This window comes from Drosophila mauritiana, chromosome 3R (genome assembly GCF_004382145.1).
Source record: "Drosophila mauritiana strain mau12 chromosome 3R, ASM438214v1, whole genome shotgun sequence".
Classification (NCBI taxonomy): domain Eukaryota; kingdom Metazoa; phylum Arthropoda; class Insecta; order Diptera; family Drosophilidae; genus Drosophila; species Drosophila mauritiana.
The window spans coordinates 4,840,625-4,862,245 of record NC_046670.1 but is presented as its reverse complement, the minus strand read 5'-3'; the positions used below and the strand labels follow the sequence as shown (position 1 = coordinate 4,862,245).

At 40.7% G+C, this 21,621-nt stretch overlaps 1 protein-coding gene across 1 annotated transcript in view; it reads left to right on the top strand.

The window, feature by feature from the left end:
- Positions 1-21,621, top strand: part of LOC117144281 (neuroligin-3) — a 70,128-nt gene that overhangs the window by 45,226 nt on the left and 3,281 nt on the right. The window contains exons 5-12 of the mRNA XM_033309383.1: positions 14,128-14,394; positions 15,300-15,497; positions 15,877-16,269; positions 16,732-16,768; positions 18,832-19,044; positions 20,734-20,872; positions 21,172-21,323; positions 21,502-21,614. Coding sequence (XP_033165274.1) covers positions 14,128-14,394; positions 15,300-15,497; positions 15,877-16,269; positions 16,732-16,768; positions 18,832-19,044; positions 20,734-20,872; positions 21,172-21,323; positions 21,502-21,614 — 1,512 coding nt within the window. The remainder of the gene's footprint in view (positions 1-14,127; positions 14,395-15,299; positions 15,498-15,876; positions 16,270-16,731; positions 16,769-18,831; positions 19,045-20,733; positions 20,873-21,171; positions 21,324-21,501; positions 21,615-21,621) is intronic.

The following is a 21,621-nucleotide window of genomic DNA, read 5'->3' as shown; positions in this document are numbered from 1 at the left end:
TTCTTTGGGAAATTATGATAAATTGTTTGCGCCGAAACTTGAGACGCGGACCTAAATTGAATTGGAAATTGTGTACGTTTCTCGAGTGCAATGCTCATCTTCAAGGGCAGCTAATTGAACGAGCAATTTGTCGAGGGCAAGCGCCAGTAAAAGGGAAAATTAAATGTCTGGTTTTGATAATTGGATAAGCAGTCTCTGGAAAACAGGACAACTTTTTGCGCACAGCAAAGGCAACAGATATAAGGACATACTTACAAGGGATAACAAACTCATCCAATCAAGGACCTTGGGCATTTCATAATAAATCGTTTAAAAAAAAGTGGAAAAGAAAACCGGAGGAGAATATGTAAATTTTTTACAGTTTATCTTAATGAGCCGAAGCCTCCGTTTTTTGCCTTGGTTTGCCCAACTGTCAGAAGGGCTTCGAGATGAATAAATCATTATTTATTTTTGGCGGCTAATGTCGAAGTGAGTTGCGAGTTAGGCAAAAAAGGTGAGCTAAATTTATAATCGATCATTGTTGGAAAAGGTGGGTGGAAATTAAAAAAAATACAATTCTGCCCACACGATTCGGATGGCCACACAATAATATAAGGCTAAAGATTTTATTCTCTCATTCAGACTTGCCAGAAATTATACCGCAAAGCGTTTAGAGTCTTACTGCACGGCTGAATGTCATAAGGATGAAAGATTGTGCAGCTCTTTTTGTGTGGAACACGAGTCCCTAAATGTCCTAATATGAATTTGCTGCGTTAAAAGTGAAAAATATACTTTTATTATCCTCACCACACAGAGAAACACAGACGCATACGGGCGCACAAATAAGCACATAAATCTCTTGTGCCTTTTTGGTAGCTACTTTTTGAGCTCCGTTCACGGGATTCGACGAGCCGGAACTCGGGACTCTGGACTCGGACGGATATGCAGCTAGTTTAATCTACTTGGACATGACAATAAAATTTATATCATCTTAGCTTTTCTCTGCTTTGGGCCGCTGCTTAGTGAAGTCCTTTCTCGCCTCTGTGGTTTTTATTTGCTCCATGCCATCGCCATTGCTTTGCCTGCGTCCTGCTCCTGGCCCTGCTCTTCATTTGGACCCTTTCCCATCGCTTCGCATCGCATCTCGTCTTATTTTATTTTATTTGCTGCCTTTTTACGGCATTATTGTTGTTGCCGTGTCCTTCGGCGTTCCCTTTTAAGTCCTCGGCTTGTTCTCGCTTGTGAGAAAAGCGTAGAAGGAAAATGTATAAAAATAAAAAAATAAACATACAAATGCCACATTAAGCATGATTTGCCGCTTTTCCAGGCAAAAGTCCATTGGGCTTTTTATCCCCCTAAAACCGTGCCCCTCCGGGTTTTGAACCCTCATCTGGCTTGCTCGTTCGTGTGTAGATTTCAAGTTTATCAGCTGTTTGAATGCTGGCCATATTTTGTGCTTAACTGACTTTTGTTTGCCCACTGAGAAATGGCCGCTATCCCCTTAATCGGGGATTGGTGAAAAATGAATGTCATAATTTCTAATCTCTAGCATTTCCATGTGATTAAGCTTTTCAAGGCTCACTTAATAGCGCATTATGAGAGGGCTTTCTTGCCCATTGACCAATTGATAAATGTATTCTTGACCCCTATATATTTGGAAATGGAAACAGTTGCATTCATGTTTTCCATAAATCCATCGCAGCTCTGCTGCCTGAATTCATAATGAAATATTTCCTTTGTGTCTATGGTTTCGACTGAATCCAATAAGCCAATCGAGAGTTGCCGAAAGCTTGTTTGATTGCGTAAACCAGAAAATAAACAAATATTTATCATGAGCACTGTACGCAAGCGAAGTGGGTCATTGGGATAAGTATAGGCACACAATATTGGTTTTCGTCTGAAAAGTGCCCTAAATATGTGACACTCGAACCAAATGGAAGTGTACGGAAAAAATATGACAATTTGAAACTTAAAGAATGATTTTATCTTGAACTTAAGTTTCTGTGTAACCATTTCGATTATAACCAATCCTCTCCTTATCCCCTAACCCATCGAATTGGGAGATCCAAACCCATCGAATATACATTAATAATGAGGCCTGGGACGTGAAAGGGGACGGGGCATTGATGTGTGCCCGAGTGCGTGCCACATTCCACACGCAAACGGCGGCACAAGTCAGTCGGTCCCGAAAGCGGAACCGGAAATCGAAACGAGAGCCGCCTGGTGCGTGTTCCTGTTCGCACGCGGAAATGAAGTTCTTCTTAACTTTTTTTCGTCTGAAACTCTGCCGATGTAAGAGTTATGCATATGAATGCCAACAATAGAGGCAAGACCCATTCTGCTACACAGTAGCCGAATTAACACGGAATGAAGCGGCCAAAGGAAAAGAAACTGCAGAGCTGAAAAAAGGAAGGAAAAACAAGTAAACTTTTTACTTTGTCTGCTGCCCGTAAACTTGGCACAACAAATATTGCAGCTGGACGAGATTGTCGGTGGGAGGGCGAATCGAGTCAGACAAAGACCAGAATGAGGTTACTTTTCTCATTTTCCTACGCCAGACACAATTGCCAAACGCAACGAGAGTGAGTGGGAAACGGAAAATTTCGAAATTACATTTATTATTTCCCCAGCCCCTGCGTACCATTTAGTGTCAAGTTCTCAAAGATTTCCATCAGCATTTGCATGTCTTTAAGCGTTGGCTTGATTTGTCAATGCAGAGCAAGCACAATCTTGAAATTTTAATCCGTAGTTCCGTAGAGGGAACTGGAATTTTGAAAATTCTGACACACTTCGTGACGAAGGCTGAGTGCTTTTAAAAGCCACAAATATTTGGAAAAAACTTTTCAAATACTAATTTAAAAGCCATTTTAATTGCAAACTTAAGAAATTTCTACAAAAATAACAGCTGAATTCATAAATTTGGTTTGAATATAAATGATACTGGGGAAGAGCTTAACGAGCAAAAGAAACAAATTTGCATTTTTATTTATAATTATAATATAATTATGCTAAGCAACCTTCCATATCAGCCAAGTACCATAGTGCATTCAATGCTAGTACTACAGTTATAGAATCTTCCGTTTCTAAAGCTTTCCAATTAGTAATAAGTAACCATTCTTGCATCTAGTCAGCTAGTCGTCCTGCAATCAGGGCTTAAACAAGGACCCACAAATCGATTCCCATCAGGGGATTCCCAGGACATAAGTACATACATCAAATCGCTCATTTTGCGTAACTCCTTCGTCGAGACAGATAGTAACTCGTCCCTTGGGATTGTGTCTGCGTTTGCGTTGCTGATTGTATTTGCTGCTTGCGATTGCAATTTCCTAGGCTTTGCCAACATACAAGTATACAAGCTTCTACAATAACTCTGGAATAACTACCTACAAGTGACGATGGAAAGCCATAAATATGAGCAGAAAAAAAGCGGCTGACAGAAAAAGGGCGTCGGAAACTTTTGTCAACTCTGTGTTATAAACGAAGCGCTTGACTACATATTGACTTTAACTGAAAGCGTTTATGTTGATTGTGTATGTGTACAAGTTTATGTGTGTCGTTCTGACTCTTTACACTGGGAGAATACTATATCACTTTCTAAATAAATTAAAAACAGCCAGCCAGACGTAGCAAGATTTATTAAGTTTCAGTTATAATGTTCTTATCTAAATGAATTGATTGCTGCATATTGAAGTTATGCCGACAGGCTTATGGCCCACCCGAACCGACTAGCAACTATCCTAGCTGATCCCATCTCCCTCCGAAGACTGAAGAGGGTACACCCCAGCGATCTCCTTACCCGGAGGATAATATAACATATTACATTTTAAGTAATTGATAACTAGACTAGATTTTTCTTTCTTTTGTACTTTATAATTAAGATACCACTTGGTCTCATTTATCTTTATCACACATTAGGTTAAGTTCAGAGGAATTACTGAACGATTCCTTTTGAAACCTTAATAAATAGAATTAAATAGAAATATTTATAATATCTAGAATTAATAATTCTAATATCTAGAATTAGTTATTAAAAAAAAAAAAAATTGAAGTTTCCTGAATTTTTCTCTGTGCAGATGCGTTCTGCTCATGGGCTTGCGTATTTGGTTGTGTGAACGTGGAGCGCTATCAATAAATCTACAATATGTATGAAAAGCAAAGTCTCTGCTGATGGCCGCCATTTGAGTATAAATGTGCGCGTGTGTGTGACATTTTTCCACTTTTCCTCTGCCTCTCACAGTTATGAAACAATGTTGCATGACACTTCTGGCATTTTCGTTTTTACGTTTTCGGATATATTATCATATAAATCCGTTGCAGTTTTTGTAGAAGGATAATACTTGTTCGCTAGATGGGCTTTTCTAGTTTCATAAAACACGTGGGCATTTTTTTAAAATAGAAAATGAACAATAAACACTAATAGAATTAATTAATTAAATAATTATAAATTAAAGTTTTTGAAGTTGTGGATCACTGTTTTTTGTTAGTTATAACTACACCTTACACTACTTTTCAAAGCACAGCATGTAATTAATTTTTTATTCAACGGAAAACTAAAATGTTTATTTTTAGTTTCGGGCCATTGAAGAGCACTTAATATTCGATGCTTGGTGTGTTGGATTGTATATATATTTCCCCTTTATACAAATTTAAATATTCAATATTGACACAGAAAATTGCGCTTTTAAAGCGCCAACCATATTTATAACCCCGCTGGAAAAAGCCCAAGCGCCACCCACAGCCACCTTGGAAAATGTGTATTTTTGTTTTTCCATCCCGGGGTCACTCACACAAAGTTTCCCATGTGCACACAACCAATCACACATACACTGTTAGGGCCGTGGAACACTCAAAGCCAACGTATAAAATATGCATGAAAAATTTGTCACATCTCGGGGAAATGGTCGAAGAGAGTTCACCTTTTCAATGGCCACTTGACCCTCGAAAGTGAGCTATACATGTAGTAAGAACCCAAGGCATTGAATTTAAATTGCGCATTAAATTTGACCAACAGAATTTGACCATTTTAGTGTGTGCGGTCATTTCCCAAGAAATTGATAAGTCAAAGTTCATAATTGGCTTCTTACGCCTCCAACTTTTTCGGGTATCCGTTTGGAAGGCTTTACAAAATAACACTTTTCCGGGCAGAGTTGCGAGGGCTGGTGACCAAATTGAAATGGAAAATGTGCCAGTCTAAGCAAATAGAGCTTGCAAATGGCACACAGTCCCTGGAAAGAAAGCGGAAAGTAACTTTCATTGCATGCACTTGAAGCATTTCCCCCAAGACATTTCCCCGAAGGACCTTCCTAAACTCCTAGCTTACGTCCCTGTGTTCGTGCACTTAGCGTGTCATAGTCTAATTACAGGGCGTTATTCTGACTGCCATTTTGCATGCCAGCAGTGCATTAGACACATAGCCACGAATTTGTAGCGGCATGTTTGCAAACACACAAAAATCTGAGCTGTTGGCTTCAGTCGACCGGATAAGTGAACAGTTGACTTACGTATTTTGGGGATTCGCCTAATATGTGCAACAAAAAATATTTCCTAAGATTTCCTGCCCGCCTTGCATTGCGAACTGCACGCCAACTAATCTTAGTTTTAGTGCAAACAAAATTGCATTTTGATAGTTTTGCGGGTAATCAAATGAGCAGTGTTATTTGCGCCGTAAATGTGTTCTTTACATTTTACATTGGGTATAATAAAACGTTGAGTTTTCTTTGCCCAGAGTAATTTACAGAACTTTTGGGGCCAGCCAATGTTTTCAGTTGATTAGTCTTGCATGAATTCATGAAGCCCGTGCGTTGGGCTTACTAAACCTCCTAAATCCCCCATACTTTTACAATTGGGAATTCTATGAACTGCCTTTAAATGGACTTAATCGATTGCATAATCAAAATCAACTGTCAAATCGTTTTTAGAGATTTCGCTTCATGATTCCAGGAAAACACGCATTAAATTGCCTACATGAATACTCTCTCACTCGCCACTCAAAGAAACAGAAACACGAAAAGCAGGCCAGATATCACACCACACATTGTCATTTATTACCTCCCGCACACTTGACTGCCTAACTGCCAAACGAGCGTATATAATATTTCATTATAAATTACACACGACTTACGTCAATTTGTTTTCGGTGGCCAAACAAAAGTGAAGTTCGGCAGGATGGCAGGATCCCATAAGTAAGCCATCGCGCACACACTTACGCACAACATATGACGGCTCAGTTTATTAGACAGCAAAAGCGGAAGTGGCCATAATTTACTAACGAAGCCATAAGAAGAAAATGGCCAGGCAAACAGCAGAAAGAATGGCAACCGTAAAAGAAAATTTATCAATCAAAGATGGCAGGAAAAACGGCAGGGGAAGAACGCTCTCGAATAGTTGTAGCAATAGACATAAATTTGCTACAACAGGGAGATCGAACTACTTGATGGCCATTAATATTTTGACAATTTCCCGCCGCATCTAGCGGATATTGATGATGCCGACGATGGATGAGTTTTTGTGCTTATTTGTTTATAACACATACGTCATGTTAGTTATTGATGAGCTTGCCATGTGCAGGCCATCAATTATGTGCGGACTTTTCCCCATGGGTGGCACAAGGCGCACGGAGTCGTTAAAATGCAGCATAAAATGCGAATAAGAAAGCCCGAGTGTAAATAGGGTGCATATTATGCATACGCCCTGGTGTCCCGGCACAATGTATGACACATTTACGGCGCTGCAATAAATGCAGAAAAGTAAGCGCGTTTGAGAACTGTGCACAAAATGTAACTGGAACGCAATTATGTGGCAGATTCCACCTAAATTGCAATGGGTGCAGGGAAAATCAGAAAAGGGAAAACTGTTAAGGTGGCGAAGCACTTGCTTCGATTTCAAAACGACTTCCAACCAATTTCTATTCGCCATTTTTTCCCAGTCCGCAATTTTCTTAAGCAGTTTTACGCCTGAACGCTGACATAATGTTGTTAACCGATAATACGTTGAAATTGAAAAGGGTATGGAAACGGAAGCAGAGGGGGAGCTGGCAAGGGAAAAGCGGACCCAGCACAGCAGGACTTGCAGTCGTAGTCAGCGGCAAAGCCACACAAAATCTCTCACGACAAATTGCATATTTCAATTTGCAACAACATTCAGGGCCAGGAGCCACATCCAGTCTCCCTTCTGGTCCAGACATTTTTCTTCCGCCCATCCAGCCCCCTTATCATCCCGTTGCAGCTCCACACTTGGGGAAAATACCCACCTAATTTAAATAATAAAAGCCGTGCCCTAAAAGGACGCTGTCGGGGAATTTCTGTTTCGAATAATAGTTTGAAAGCCTCTTATTCTTGGAATCCGATTCTTTTGTGTCTTTTATCATTGCAAAATTGCACATAGATCATGTTCATGCTAAAATGGAATATATATTTATTTAGTGCCTCCTTAAATGGAAATATTTGTTTTACTGTACCATTTTTCCGCGGTGTGCTACGCATTTAAGGGCTTTCGTTTTTACCCACAATTCTTTTTTAGAAGTCATGTGTCTGCCGCATATTGGTTTCGTTAAAATGCACTCTCACCTGAGCTCTCGTATGCAAAACGTCGGCTGGCTGGCTTGAGCCGGAGTTAAGCCGATGCAAGGGTTAAGCGGTAGAATGCATTAAGATTAAGTGGTCGGGTTCTGTTTCTGGCCGCAACCCAGGCACCCAGCGAAAGATCGGCTCCTCTGGCCCGCAGAACCATTTATTACGTATACGCCGTGTGTAACGCTGGCTCACATTAAGTCCCTACATGAGTTTAACTAGCTTGCAAATGGCAGGTGGAGCTACTTGTAGGGCTAACAGGTGCTGGGATAAGTGCACCGTTAAAGAAACCCGAAAGGCCAATGATTCCCATAAGTAACATTTTAGCTGACATTTCGAAAGAAATTATCATACTCGCCTGGATTTTCCCTTTTTCGACGCGGCAAGAGTGAGAAAAAATCGAGCGGATCTCGCACAATGCGTTTTGAGTGAACGTGTCCGTGGGCATCATAATATTTTACATTTTTATGAAGTGCCAGAAGCTGCCACGGGGCCAAGGCAATAAAAATCGTATTTTGTGGGTTGTAAAAGTTCAGCAAAAAGCGAAGAAAAAGGGCATATCAAGCACTGTTGCCAGCAACGTTTTCCATTTGCATTTGACTCGTTTCGGTTCGTCTTCGCAGAGCTTTCCCTTATTTTTTCTTTTAATGATTTATCGGCATTTAAGTGTGGCGTGGGCCAAGTGACGCATCGTAAAGTTTTCCACTCTCTGTGTGCGCCTAATTTAATGCAACAATTTTTTCTTCACACTTGCCTGCCACTGGGTTTTCCCCAGCTTCCCCGCTTTCCTGAAGCATTTTCCAGTCGCATTTTCCGTGTGCTCCTCCCATTCATTTCGGGCTTATCAGCGAGGAAGCAAAGGGCATTTGTGTGGGTGAGCGGAGCCCGTGTGTGTTTGGGTGTTGTGTACATGAATGTAAATTGAGTTTTGGCGGGCAAAGTACTTTGTAATTTATGGCGTGCAATGTGCGTAAGGAGTCACGTGATAACTTCATACTTTCCCGCTCCCACAGACGCATTCATATTTCTTTTATGAGCTTTTATGTTTTTTATTTATGAGTGTTTAGCCGCATTTTGCATGACGAAATCATAATTTCATCTCTCCTTCGTTTTTTGACATTTTGCTTTGTTTCCTGCGGTTGGTTCCATCTAATATATTCGCAAAGTACGTGCAATATTTTAAATGCCAAGAATTCATCCGTTGGGTTTATTAACAATATAGAGCCACAGATTACTCGAGATTAGATGGCTCATTTATGTTGGAATTGCCAGCTTTGCTCCAGCTGCGTACAGAATTGAAACTTTAACATTTTCAACTCGCCGAGGAACTATTCGAAAACTTTCTTTTCATGCCATTTGAGGAAGTTGCCACCCCGAGAACTAGAAGTTTAAATGACTTTTTGCATTTACGAGTGTATTTGCCTACTCACTCGTGCAATTTGAGACAAATACTAAGTGGAAAATCAAGTTTCTGCGACTGACCACAGGAACTTTAATTGGTATTTGAGCCAATTGACTTTTGTCTAATCAATTTTGGCAAAACATTTTCCTGTTTTTCCCAGCATAACCTGAAATTCCCATTTATATCTTGTCTGTCAACTGAATTATTCAATTCACTTATGGAGCCTTTGCTGTTAGAAGTTACCAACTTTTTGTGCTTTTTTTTTCGAAACCCCGAACATGTTTGTGTAATCTACCGACATCACTTAAACCTTATATTGCTGGCAACAGTTTAACAAGCTTTTTAAAACTACAGGAAGCGATGGAGGTCTGAAAAAATATCGAAAAAATTCAACCAGTTTCATTCATTTGTACGAGCTAAAAGTTTCGCAGAATCGAAAACATAAAAATGGGACGGAAAGAAAAACTTAGGCGAAAGTAATAAACTACGAAACCGAAAATGCACTCGCCACCTAAAGCCAGAAGGACGGGGAAAACAGCTCTGGGACAACTTCGGTTCAGGAGTTAAGGGGACCAGCAGCTTGGCCATAAAGTGAAAAAATAAATGACGAAAAAATAATGATAGAAAAGGAAAACTTACGTGACCGTAACTGTGTCACCTGGATAACTCAGAGCTCGGCGAAACATTTCCACGGACCAAAAGCCCAATGAACCTTATATTGAAGACCCAGTGGCTCTGCAATTTATTAAATCGATAAAGAGTGGAAACAAAAAGCACGAACAAATCTGACGGAAAATAAACTGATGAAGATCAGGAATTTTTTGGGATAAACACTTTAAACTCAACAATTGGCAGCAGAAAATTAAAAAAATTTCTAAAAATACAGCAAACAATGAATCTGCACGAGTGCATTGTTAAAATATGTATTAAACAGACCTGAGTTTTTATTTTAGTTTTCCGAAGCAATATATTTCGAGAGCACAGCTAAATAATGCCCCTTGACCAGAATTTGCTGTACTTGAATGAATGTACTTGGTGTATAACAATGGACGACACTAAACTTGAAGCTCAACGAAATGAAATTTCCTCGCTAGAACTGCGATAAACTGAAATGAACTAGATTTCTGCAGCATCTTTCATCGAACCCAAGTGGCATTGTTTGGGGAGCAGGAAATGAAAGGGTTTCTCTAAGGTTGGGAAAAGTCTAGAAACTACGACGACAATGCGGCTGCCAGCAGGCCAAGCAAAATGAGTTGAGGATATTGATTTCACCTACTTTTTGGTTGCTGAAGGCTGTTTTCAGACACAGTTTTCCTCATCGTCTCCTGCTTTTATTTTGATACTTTTTTTGTTCATTGATTTTGTTTTGGGTGTGAAAATGTGTGCCATAAAACAAGCAATTCAATATTGTGTGCGCATACTTGAGAATGAATTTCAATAGCACCAATTCGAATATCAACAAATTGTTCTACATTTTCGGTGTGTCAACTAAACTTTATTTGCGAAAACTGTGAAAGCGAGTTCCGCACACAAATATAAAGTATACGAATAAACAATAAACAAAGCTAATATATATTTAATTTAATATTAAAAAGTAGAGACAAGTATGCAGAAGCTTTCTTTAAAGTAGCTACCCAGTTTTATATAAAGTTTTAATTAATTTTAATTTTCATTTAAACAAAATGGAAGTCAAAATTACGCATAAACAAATGGCATAATGTGGATACTTTAAATCTACAAGCTCAAAATTGTAATCCTACTATACGATTTTATCTTTTCGGGAGTTGCCTTTTGTTTGTGAGTGCTGATTTAGCACAGTCAATCACATAGAGTCATTTATTCAGACACTGTCAACATTTTTTCGAGAGTTGCAGCAACATGGCTGCTATTAAAAGGGAAAGCGCCCATTTGGCACATGCCACAAATTTGATTAAATTTATGCCAGTCAAAATAACACTGCCCCGAAAGTCGGCAACTCCCAAGGGCAACTTTCAGTCGAGACTGCCTGAAAACTTGACGACATCCAAGTAGTGATTTGCCGGTCGCAAATAATATGGCACTGACTGAATGAATGAATGGCAACCCGAGCCCAGCGTGAGCATGTAAATTAAAACATGTTCAACTTATTAACAAGCCCGACAGTGGGCCCCGAAAGTCGCATTAGTTTTCCGGCAACACACATTTGTAGACGCGCTCCTACAAAATATTTACATTTGCCAGAATTATGCGGAGCAAACTTTTTGCCAAGCACCCAGCAAAACTATTGTACAACTTTTTTAAGGCGGGCAGTTGTTGTAGGCGGTTCCTGCTAAACTTATGTCTGACTGCGATCTGATGTGGCACAGCGATTTTAAACGTTATGTTTATAAGGCTTAAATTGGTACAAAATAAAAATATTAAAATAATAATGAATGCCCAAGAAAAGTTAATACATTGTTTATCTGTAACATTTACATATGCAAAGTATCTACTTAATATAAAAAGTGTTATATGATTTCAACTTTGATCTATTCTTTGTCTTTGGGTGACCCAATGTAAAATACATTTCATTCGAAAGAAAAGTTTTTTTGCGCTTTCAGCAGTCCTAAGAAAGAACAATTTTCTAAACTCTTGCCTGGTTTTTCTCAGTGCACTATGTGTGTGCTGACTTCTTCTCGGGGGCAGTCATAAAAGTTTAATTCCTTTCTCTCTGGTTGTTGTAAGTAGCATCCCCCGGGGGCCTACAACTTGCAGAAAACGTCGCCATTTTTGTTGAAATGACAACAAAAGTTTTCTGGCCGGGTTTTTCTGCGGGTGGTCGGAAGTTTTGGAGACAAGTTTTAAATGCTGTTTGCATGTTACGTGGCTTCCCCTCCACCCCTCGTTTTGGCCAGAACCTTTCTGGCCTCAAATTACTGTAATGACTGGGGGCTTTGAATTTTTGCGGCCTTCATGGAATTTATAGCTTGTTACATTTAAAAAGTTTCTTGGAACTAATATAGAAATTTGTATTAATTTTACGGCGTCATTTGCTGCATTAAAATTCTACATTCTGAATTGGCAAACTATTTGACCGCTTAAGTACGATGTACTTTAAAGGATATGTAAGTGTTGAAGATACCGTAAACAGCTTTTTAATTTAAATTACGAAATCAGTGTGACCAAAGATAAACAAGAATGGAATAACATTTCCTTCTCTTGGGTTGAAGTACGTATAATATATATTTTATTTAATAGAACTCCAAAATTCTTACGAATTTCTTAAGAACAATGAACAAATAAACGAATACTTGATGTGGTCTAAGCTTATTACAGTTTTAATGCTTAGGAAGGAAAATGATGGAAGGCATCTTAACAGCCCATAGTAATTTAGAACGCGAGCATGAAGCACAATTTTAAAGTCAAAATAGCAAACGCTTTTTGTATTTCGGAGAAAATCACTGAATTAGCTGGAAATGCGAGAATTGTGACACCGCAGTGACATCAAGGCGAGAAAATTTTTCACACATATTGACTTTGGTTTCCATTTCGTGGCACGTTAACACACAACTGTTCAGCAGTGGGTTTTGGCCAGGTTTCAATAGGTATCTATCTATATGTGATGTGGATACCCCTACCCAATTTTTTGCCCGAGGTCCACACACGTGCCACGAGTCAGTCTTTGTTCGCGCTATTTATAAAAGTCACTGACACAGTAACTTGCTTTCCTCCTTTGGCCTTTATGTGGTGCTCGTTTCGCCACTTCTTCTAACTCTTGGTAGCAGAACCCCCCATAACATCCATATAGCAAACCCAAACCCCAACGCCTCCTCAACTCTTTTTCCGCTTTGATAAGCAGGTTCTTTTGTTCCAGCGAGGAACTTTCTATGTGGGCAGCAGGCGAGAAAACCGTGCTCATATTGCTTTTGTTATCCTTGTTGTTGGGGCTTTTGTTCGGTGGGTGGTGACTCCGCCCGATGTTGACTAGCTCAGATACAAGCGTGCACTCAGATACATGCGATATGTATCTACCAAAGATGCAGCTGCACAAACTATGCTTTCCTCCTCGTTTCCTTCTTTTCCAAAGATAAATTTATGTTTGCATTTTGCGAGCGATTTCGTGTTCTCTGCTTCAAAGTGAGTTTAGTTTTACTTGTAGCTAACCTTAAAGTGACGTCTTATTTCTTTAGGTTACAGCTTAAACTTTAATAAGAACATTTCTCCTTGAATTTGGCTATATTATAATGTATGTGTTGGTTAATTCATATTCAATTAGAATTTTAGGACAGCCCAAAGATGTAATATGACAAAATTTCTATAGATACTCATTTACTTTTACTTTATTTCAGCTGTACTTACTTTTAAGTATTATGTAAATAATTATACAATGTTGACGCCTTAGTGTTTTTTAAATTCTATCATAACTAGCTAAGATAAATGCAAAAAACCTACTGTCAAATAGGAACAACTTATACACCTTAATCCCCAAGTGTGCGACTTCAAAGGCTCACACCTATGTGAGGATTACTTTACACACACGTCAGCAAAAAGGGATCAATTCACTGCCATACTTTTTTCTTCTTAAGGAAAAAGCCTTTCGATACGTAAATATCTTAAGCTCCAAAACGTGTCCGTTCCGATTTGGATCCACTAGACCAGGAGAGCCTTCGATGACTTGGGGCTTTCGTCACAGAAGCCAAACGGGAAAAGAGTTGTTTGCGTCTTATTTGGCTATTTTCAGGGCTTAGGCGCTCATTTGTCTCTGAATCGAGCCTGATTTAATGCCTTGTTTACCTATTTTCGTAGGCAGAGTTGATTAATGGTTTTGGCTTCTTGGCCAGCGGTTTAAAGACGGAGACCGTGATTCTCTGCTACCGCAATTATTTCCCTCATTGGAAACTTGAAATATTTCTGCCGGATTTCCACCGGAAAGACAATCAATTTCAGCTTTCCCATTATAAAATTTATCTCCATCGTTTCCTTCAATTGAAATGGCGTTAATTAACATTTCTTTTTCATGTCAATGCAGTGAGAAAACTCTGCATTGAAAGCTGAAATATAATATTACACATTGTTGGTTTTTAATAGTTTTTGATATAAGATTGGGGCACTGTTTTTTAACGTTTAAAAATCCAAAATAAACTTCAAATAAATAAGTAATTGCCCTCAAAAATATGCCTTGCATTTTTTACCAATAATTTGTTTCCGTGTACTTAACAGTTGGATCGCGTGACTCCTCGGGCAGTTCATCGTCTTCGTCTGCCGGGTCCTCGTCATCGGGAAGTGGAGGCTCCAGCTCGTCCTCCTCATCGTCGTCAACGTCCTCCTCGTCGGCTGGAAGTGGAAGTCCCGCCAAGTATCCGGTGCTGGTCTTCGTGCACGGCGAATCATATGAATGGAACAGCGGCAATCCCTACGACGGATCCGTGCTGGCCAGCTATGGACAAATATTGGTGGTAACCATAAATTATCGCCTCGGAGTGCTGGGTAAGTGCTCTGCACACTCAAATCCTAATGCTAATTGATATGCCGAGTGCATGACCAAAAGGACGAAGGACAGCCGGACGGACAGGCGAGTGAGGTCAGTGCAATGGAGCGAACGTGCGCCAACCAATCGACCCTCTTCCCAGCCTTTCAGCCTCCATTCAAACTCCTTTCAACCTCCCTTCCCATCCATCCCAGCCAGCTGCAACATCAACTGCACTTCCGCTGTAGCAACTGCAGCAGCTACCAGGCGTACATTTATTCCATAATCCAACTAATTTAGCTGCAGTCTGGCTCGAAATTCGCCAACGACACAGTGGGTGTTGAATTTGAAAGGCAAACGTTTTTTGGATTGTAGCTTTCAAAGTAAATTAATTTTAAAGGAAACCTTTAATCTTATCAAACGCTTCAAAGAGCATCCCTACATAATTCAGGAACTTATTCGACAAATAGAACATCGTGATCAATCACCTTAAAGGATACATTATTTAGTTCAGTTTCCGGCAGCTCAATTGACCACTGTGCATTGCCCGATACACTGTGTAAATTCAAATGCACAGACGAAATAAGTGTGACCTCATTTGGCGCCAACCCCACCCATTTCCTTCGGCCATTCGACACCCCTCCCTGAATCTGCATACCCCCTCTGCTGCTGCTGCTGCCGCCGCCTCTGTTGTTGCAGAGGAAACGGAAGTGCTGACATCATGATTTGCACGCGTGACTTTGCAAATTTTCCGCGCGCGGGAGAGCGGGAAAAAAGAGTGGCGTTTGACATTTTAAATAGGCAAAGCGACCAACGACTGACTGCACGAGTACGCGGCGAATCGATTAAATTTCCATTCGCGAGCCAATCAGGCGGCAAGGAAAACTGCTGATTAAGTGCGGGAAACCCCGGCAACTATTTGCAGGCTTTCTGAATGCCAACACGGACCGCTACTCCAAGCTGCCGGCCAATTACGGCCTAATGGACATCATTGCGGCGCTGCACTGGCTCAAGGAGAACATCGCGGCCTTCGGCGGGGATCCCAACAGCATCACGCTCGCAGGACACGGAACTGGAGCCGCCTGCGTTCACTTCCTCATCTCGTCGATGGCCGTGCCGGAGGGTGAGTACTACCCCAATATCAAACTGACCGTGGCAACATACTTGCATGTGGCAGTACCCATATCAATTGTCACTCGGAAAAGTAATAAGTTTATCCACTTCACTTTAAAAGAGTTATCGTTGCAATTTGCTCAATACGTTTAGGTATACTGTTACGATAATGTACTTTGTAACCTGATTCATAAATAACAAAAAATATAGAAATAGCTAAATATCTTAGGCTATCTATTTATTAATGTAAAATAAAGATATCTTCTATATCTTCTAATTTTATGTAAATACTAATAGTATCTTATCAAATAGTTTTCCTTAGACTAATATAATATTACTTCCTAAGAACTCCGAGCTAATTTTTCCCTGTGCTCTGTCTCATTTTCTAGGCCTGCTCTTCAACCGGGCCATCTTAATGTCCGGATCCGGTCTGGCCCCCTGGTCACTGGTCAGTAATCCGGCCAAGTACGCCGCCATCGTGGCCCACCACGTTAACTGCGCCTCCGACCTTCCACACGCCCACCTCATGAAGTGCCTGCGCGAGAAGACTCTGGACCAGCTGCTCAGCGTGCCCATTCGTCCGCCGGAGTTTGGCTTCGCCTTTGGGCCCAGCATCGACGGAGTGGTCATCGACGGCGGTGACTATGTGCCCCCCGCCCCCGGATCTCCGGCGGCCCAAGCGCAGGCTCAAGCCTCCACGGCCGCTGGCAACGGATTGGGCGGAGAGGCGGGAATCGCAGCTGCGGGTGGCTGGGGAACACCGGGACAACTCGAGAATATCGGTGGGTTTCGAATTCCATCATAGTTTCATGCAAGATTAAAATGCAATGAAAAATGCATAATTTATAGTCCCTGTTGGTAGTGGTGAAATTCACTTATTTAGTTTTGATACTATAACAAAAAGTTTTCTATAAAGTATTAAAATGCGATCTGCTTAATTTAATTACGACAAAAAATGAAAAGGGGTTAATTAAATTCATTACATTTGGTATTAGTGCATCTGAACGCGGTTTTCGTTAACTCGCAAATTACTTTCATTTCCTTTGCATAATTAAAATAAATTATAATGCGATGGTTTTCCCTCTACACTTTTCATCCCAACACAACTCCGACGGCTTTTGCTCCTGATGATGATGATGATCTTGGCGATGATGAACACGATGTTTCCTCACACATATGGTTGCACGAATGCCCAACAACACTCACGCTTTCACAACGCGCGGCGGACTTTTTAATTAATGCAGTATTAATGAGAAAAACTGCCATTAACAAGTTGTCAAGGTAAGTTGGGCCAGGCCAGCAAATGCTTAATTATTTTTACCTGAACTCCTGCCCCTACACAAACACGTACATATGGTGTGATTACACAAAGCAAAAATACGTTGAAAATACCTTCAACCTGGTATTGTGCTTTTATTATACTGTGTTTGTACCTAATATTTTTGAATCAAAATATAAAAATGCCATAAACAATTTAGTTTAAATAAACTTCATCTATCATTGCTCATTTTAAGTAATGTCTGTACAATCACCATGCTGTTTTTTCCCAGTGCATGACTTCGAGTAAACAGAGTATGGACTATAATTAATTTAAAGTTTCGACTTCTTTTGGCAAGCTTGTGTTTGCTTTGTCGGGTGTCAAAGGCGCTTTATCTTGACTTTTGCCACGGCACGAGCAGTTAGTTTAGCCAGCGATAAGATTTGGCCACAAACCTGCTTTGGGCTCACTTGCATATAATTAATTTATGCACATTAGGCACGCAAATGTTGGGCTACATTTTGTAATGCTCAACTCGCTGCTGGCCATTGTGGCTTTTGTAGATTTCTGTGGCCCAGTGGTGTGGGCCACTTGATTTATGCACTTTGTGTCTGAGCCATTTTACAATGTTAATATATATTATTAACAGCTAATTAGCTGCGATGCCATAATTGATGTGCGGCTCTGCTGTTAGCCATGGTGATGGGAGTAATACAAACTCACTGAAAAGTGGAAATAGGGTAGTGTTGCCAAAGGAAAAGTGTATTCTTACGATATTTTACTTTAAAATAAAACTTAAATATTAGGATATTTATACTTATAAGTAGCATGGATCAGTAAATAGGGTATGTGGTAACAACACTTACGAACTAAAATATTTTTTTGATAATAATCATTGGTGCGTAGCTTATCTCTGACTATAATCCAATAAACAGGGTAACTAACTACTTATCTATGTGCATATAGTATTTCCAATCACTGGCTAGCTGCATTTCAAGTCAAGCACCACTGCGAACTGCAATTGAATAGATAATTAACAGGGAATTGAACTGCCGGCCAATCAAACGCACAGTCAATAGTTAATGAGAACTCTTTTTTTGAGTTGAAAACTGCAGCACTTTGGGGTCCTGGCTTTGAGCTGCAACTCGAGTGCAGCGTTGCATTGTGGGTCGGTCGGTCTAACGTGAATTTATCTCCGTGCGCTTTGTAAACTGTCAATGTCCTGGGGGCTATTAGTCGGTCGCCCTGCCAAAGGAGTATAAATATTTCTTTGTGCACATTTAAAAGCAATTTGCGGAGCACACACGCACACCGAATATCCAAAGGAATTCCATTAAACACATGCACAAAGAGCAAATAAAATTTGCCAAATATAAGCGCAAAACTTTCAACCGACCGACCAATCTCTCCTTTCGTCTAAGTCCATCGCAAGCTGTGCGTAAACAAATAGGGCAAAAATAATTTTAAAATTGCAAATGCTGCAAGAAGTATCAGCATATACTTGCCCAGCTGCTTTTGGCCAAGAGTTGCTTCAAAGTTTTGTATCTATCAAGAGTGCGGTTAGCTGCAAGGGCGTGCTTCAACTTGCTTAACAAATGAATGGATCTAAAGTTTTCGGGCCAAATTATTGTGGCAGAGAGATAAATGTGAATTGATGCTTGAGGAATGCAATTTGTTGGTTGCAAATTTGTAATTACAAAGCATAACTTAAGTCCGACAGAGCACTTGACCAGGACCCTTGGCTTATTTCTTAATTCGTGGGAGACCACTCAGGTGGCCCTAACTTATTGGAGCAACCTGCTCCTAGCAATGGGTTATCAAATGGGGAATCTGACACCTCTCGCACAAGCCATTTAATAGTACACAGAAACGAATATTATTTTCAATTTTCCGAATTATATAAGAAATAAGATTATATATTATAAACTCTAGGCAAGGGTTTAGTTAACTTCATTCAATTCAATACCAATCGAGCCCAAATACTTAGTGAGAAACTTCCAACTTATTTGTAAGGCTTAACCGAATTCCTCGAGACCATTTGTCGAGTACCCAATTTGACTCCTCTTTCTCAATCACATTTTCGCAGATACGACCTGATGGCCGGCGTGACACGTGCCGAGGCCTTTTTCAGCTTCAATTCGGGCGACGTGCAATATGGAATCGAGGCGGATCGACGGTCGAGAATTTTAAAGGCCTACGTACGGAACACGTACACGTTCCATTTGAACGAGATATTCGCCACGATTGTCAATGAGTATACGGATTGGGAGAGGCCCGTGCAGCATCCAATTAATATCCGGTGAGTAATTGCGTTTGTATGCGAACCCAAGCCCCTCGAACCCGAGATTCCGGACGGGCGGAAGGGTGAAGACGGAGATTTCAAGGAGCCAGGTGGCTGGTGTGTGCCAAATAAATATTTCGTTCTTAATTAAATACGCAGTGACATGCCCGATCTGCTGCTCTGGTGCTCGCCCGCTTCCCAAGCAGGTTTCAATTAAAGGGGCTTAAATGAATCTTGATTTCAATCTTGTGGCAAATGAAATGCAAATTTTTTGTCCATTTCTGTCGGCCGGCCAGCCTGCCAGTCTTCATAAATAATGTTTGGCTGCAATTTGTCCGCAAACGGGTCGCATAAGTGGCATGGAAATTGCTAGCACACAAGCCCAATCAAATATATGATTTGCTTTTCATTTTTCGATTTCAATCAATATTTATGTTTGCGACTAGGTCAAAGTGACAGCGCAGCCAGCACACGCAGAATGCATTCATATCATGTCCAATGTATATTTCGACTCTCGTTTCCATTTCCTCAAACAATTTATTTGTGTTTGCATAATTTATGCGGAATTACATTTCAATATTTCCAAAGAAATACGCCAAACAAATTGATTTCCACCACTGCAACGCGTGGCGTATACTTAATACAGCCTTTCACAGCCCACTACCAAGCATTTCCCGGAGTTGTGCGGACGTGCGTTAAGTGGCCTGCAATGAAGCACGGCAAACGTTTCACGCTCCAACTCCGCCAAGGCCGCATTTCCCTGGAGCACTGATCACAGGTGCCGAGGATGGAAATGCAGGCGGTGGGGTGGAGCCATTCCGTTTGAGTGTCAGCAATACACGAGATGGATTTGCCATCCTGCCACCAGGCGCGTTTCTTAAGAGAGTTCTGATTAAATATATGGGTGCAACAACAGCAATTAATGAAGTGAATAATACCAATCACAACTGAAGAAAATACCATTCTTCAGTGATCAAAAGAAAATTTGGGTATGGATATAGTTTTACAACAATCAAGTGGATCCGTCATAGAACAACAAAATAAAGACATGTTCTTGCAACTTAGCAGTTGATTTAACATCCAATATCAGCAAAATGCAACTGATAACTTATTAACAATGTAGTTTCCAGATTTTGTAGGCAGTTCACTTAAAGGCTTAGTCACAAATTTATTTATCGCACTGAAAATAGTTTCGAACATTAAAGAACTCTCAGCATTAAGCACGAAATGTGCAAGGACAACCCAAATAATAAAAAGCGAGGGACACAAAGAGCTCCTGGTGGTTCCATCTTTGCTGCACTGAAAAGATATGTATGCAAATGCGCCAAATGGGTTTTATTCAAATTTTCCGCTGCTGCATTTCGACTACTAAACAAACTAAAAAAAAAGCGTAAAGGGCAGAGACAGACAAAAATAAGGGAAATGCGGAAAATCGGACGGCGGGCGGGCGCAAAAAAACTTAAACCGAAATAGGCTTAGGCCAGCATTGAGGGCTCCTCTCGGTAAACAGGTAAATACGAGCCACATCAACCAAAGTGGCAGCACTCAAAGTGGCTTGTTAGTTGCGCACTTGAACACAGCTCGATTGGCGAAGAGCAATGGCAAAATAGCCGGAAAATTGGAAGCGAGCTGAAGGGCGCCGGCGGGCAAATATTGAAAAATTGTTATTTGATTTTAATGTTGTGCTTTTTCCCACATTTTCCGCAGGGACGAAACACTGGAGGCGCTCAGCGATGCTCAGGTGGTGGCTCCGGCGGCTCAAACGGTGGATTTGCACTCGGCGGATCATCGGAACTCGTACCTGTACGTGTTTGACTACCAGACGCGATTCGGTGATTATCCTCAGGTGAGTTCAAGTTCAGTTTGGAAATTTGCAGTGCAAATTAACAATAATATCAATGAATTGCTTTAATAAATGGAGGCAGTCTTTATAGATAAATCCTTTGCCAACCTCTTAGTTTACCTTTCAAGTACATTAACATGTTTTGCGAATACTTCAATAGGATTGTGTGTAGGCCCCTGCTCTTAGATCTCACAAATACCCCAATTAGTTGGAAACTGAGATGCAGATGCTTTAATATGATTAGGGTCAGGGATGTGATGGTTGGCACTTAATTTGGTTTCTGGTTTTCCGGCATTTTGCAGCGCCAGGGATGCATTCACGGCGAGGACCTGCCCTACATCTTCGGTGCCCCGCTCGTCGGCGGTTTTAATCACTTCACGCGCAACTACACGAAAACCGAAATCAGTCTATCGGAAGTTGTGATGTTCTACTGGTCCAACTTTGTGCGAACGGGGTAAGTGCAGTTGTGAATGCTGCGGGCACTCACACTGAGAAATATTTTGTTTCGCCTTAATTTTGGGCAATTGTGTGAACTAGACTTATGTTCTTCCCGTGTACCCCACTCAAAAATAAATAAATTAGCACTTTCCATCCATTACCAGTACTGAACACACATTCTCCCCCATTCGCAGCAATCCAAATGAGCAAATGGAAACGGAGCATGGGAGTCGTCAGGAACGGAGTCGCTATAAAACAATCGAGTGGACAGCCTACGAGAGTGTGCACAAGAAATACCTCAATTTTGGTTAGTA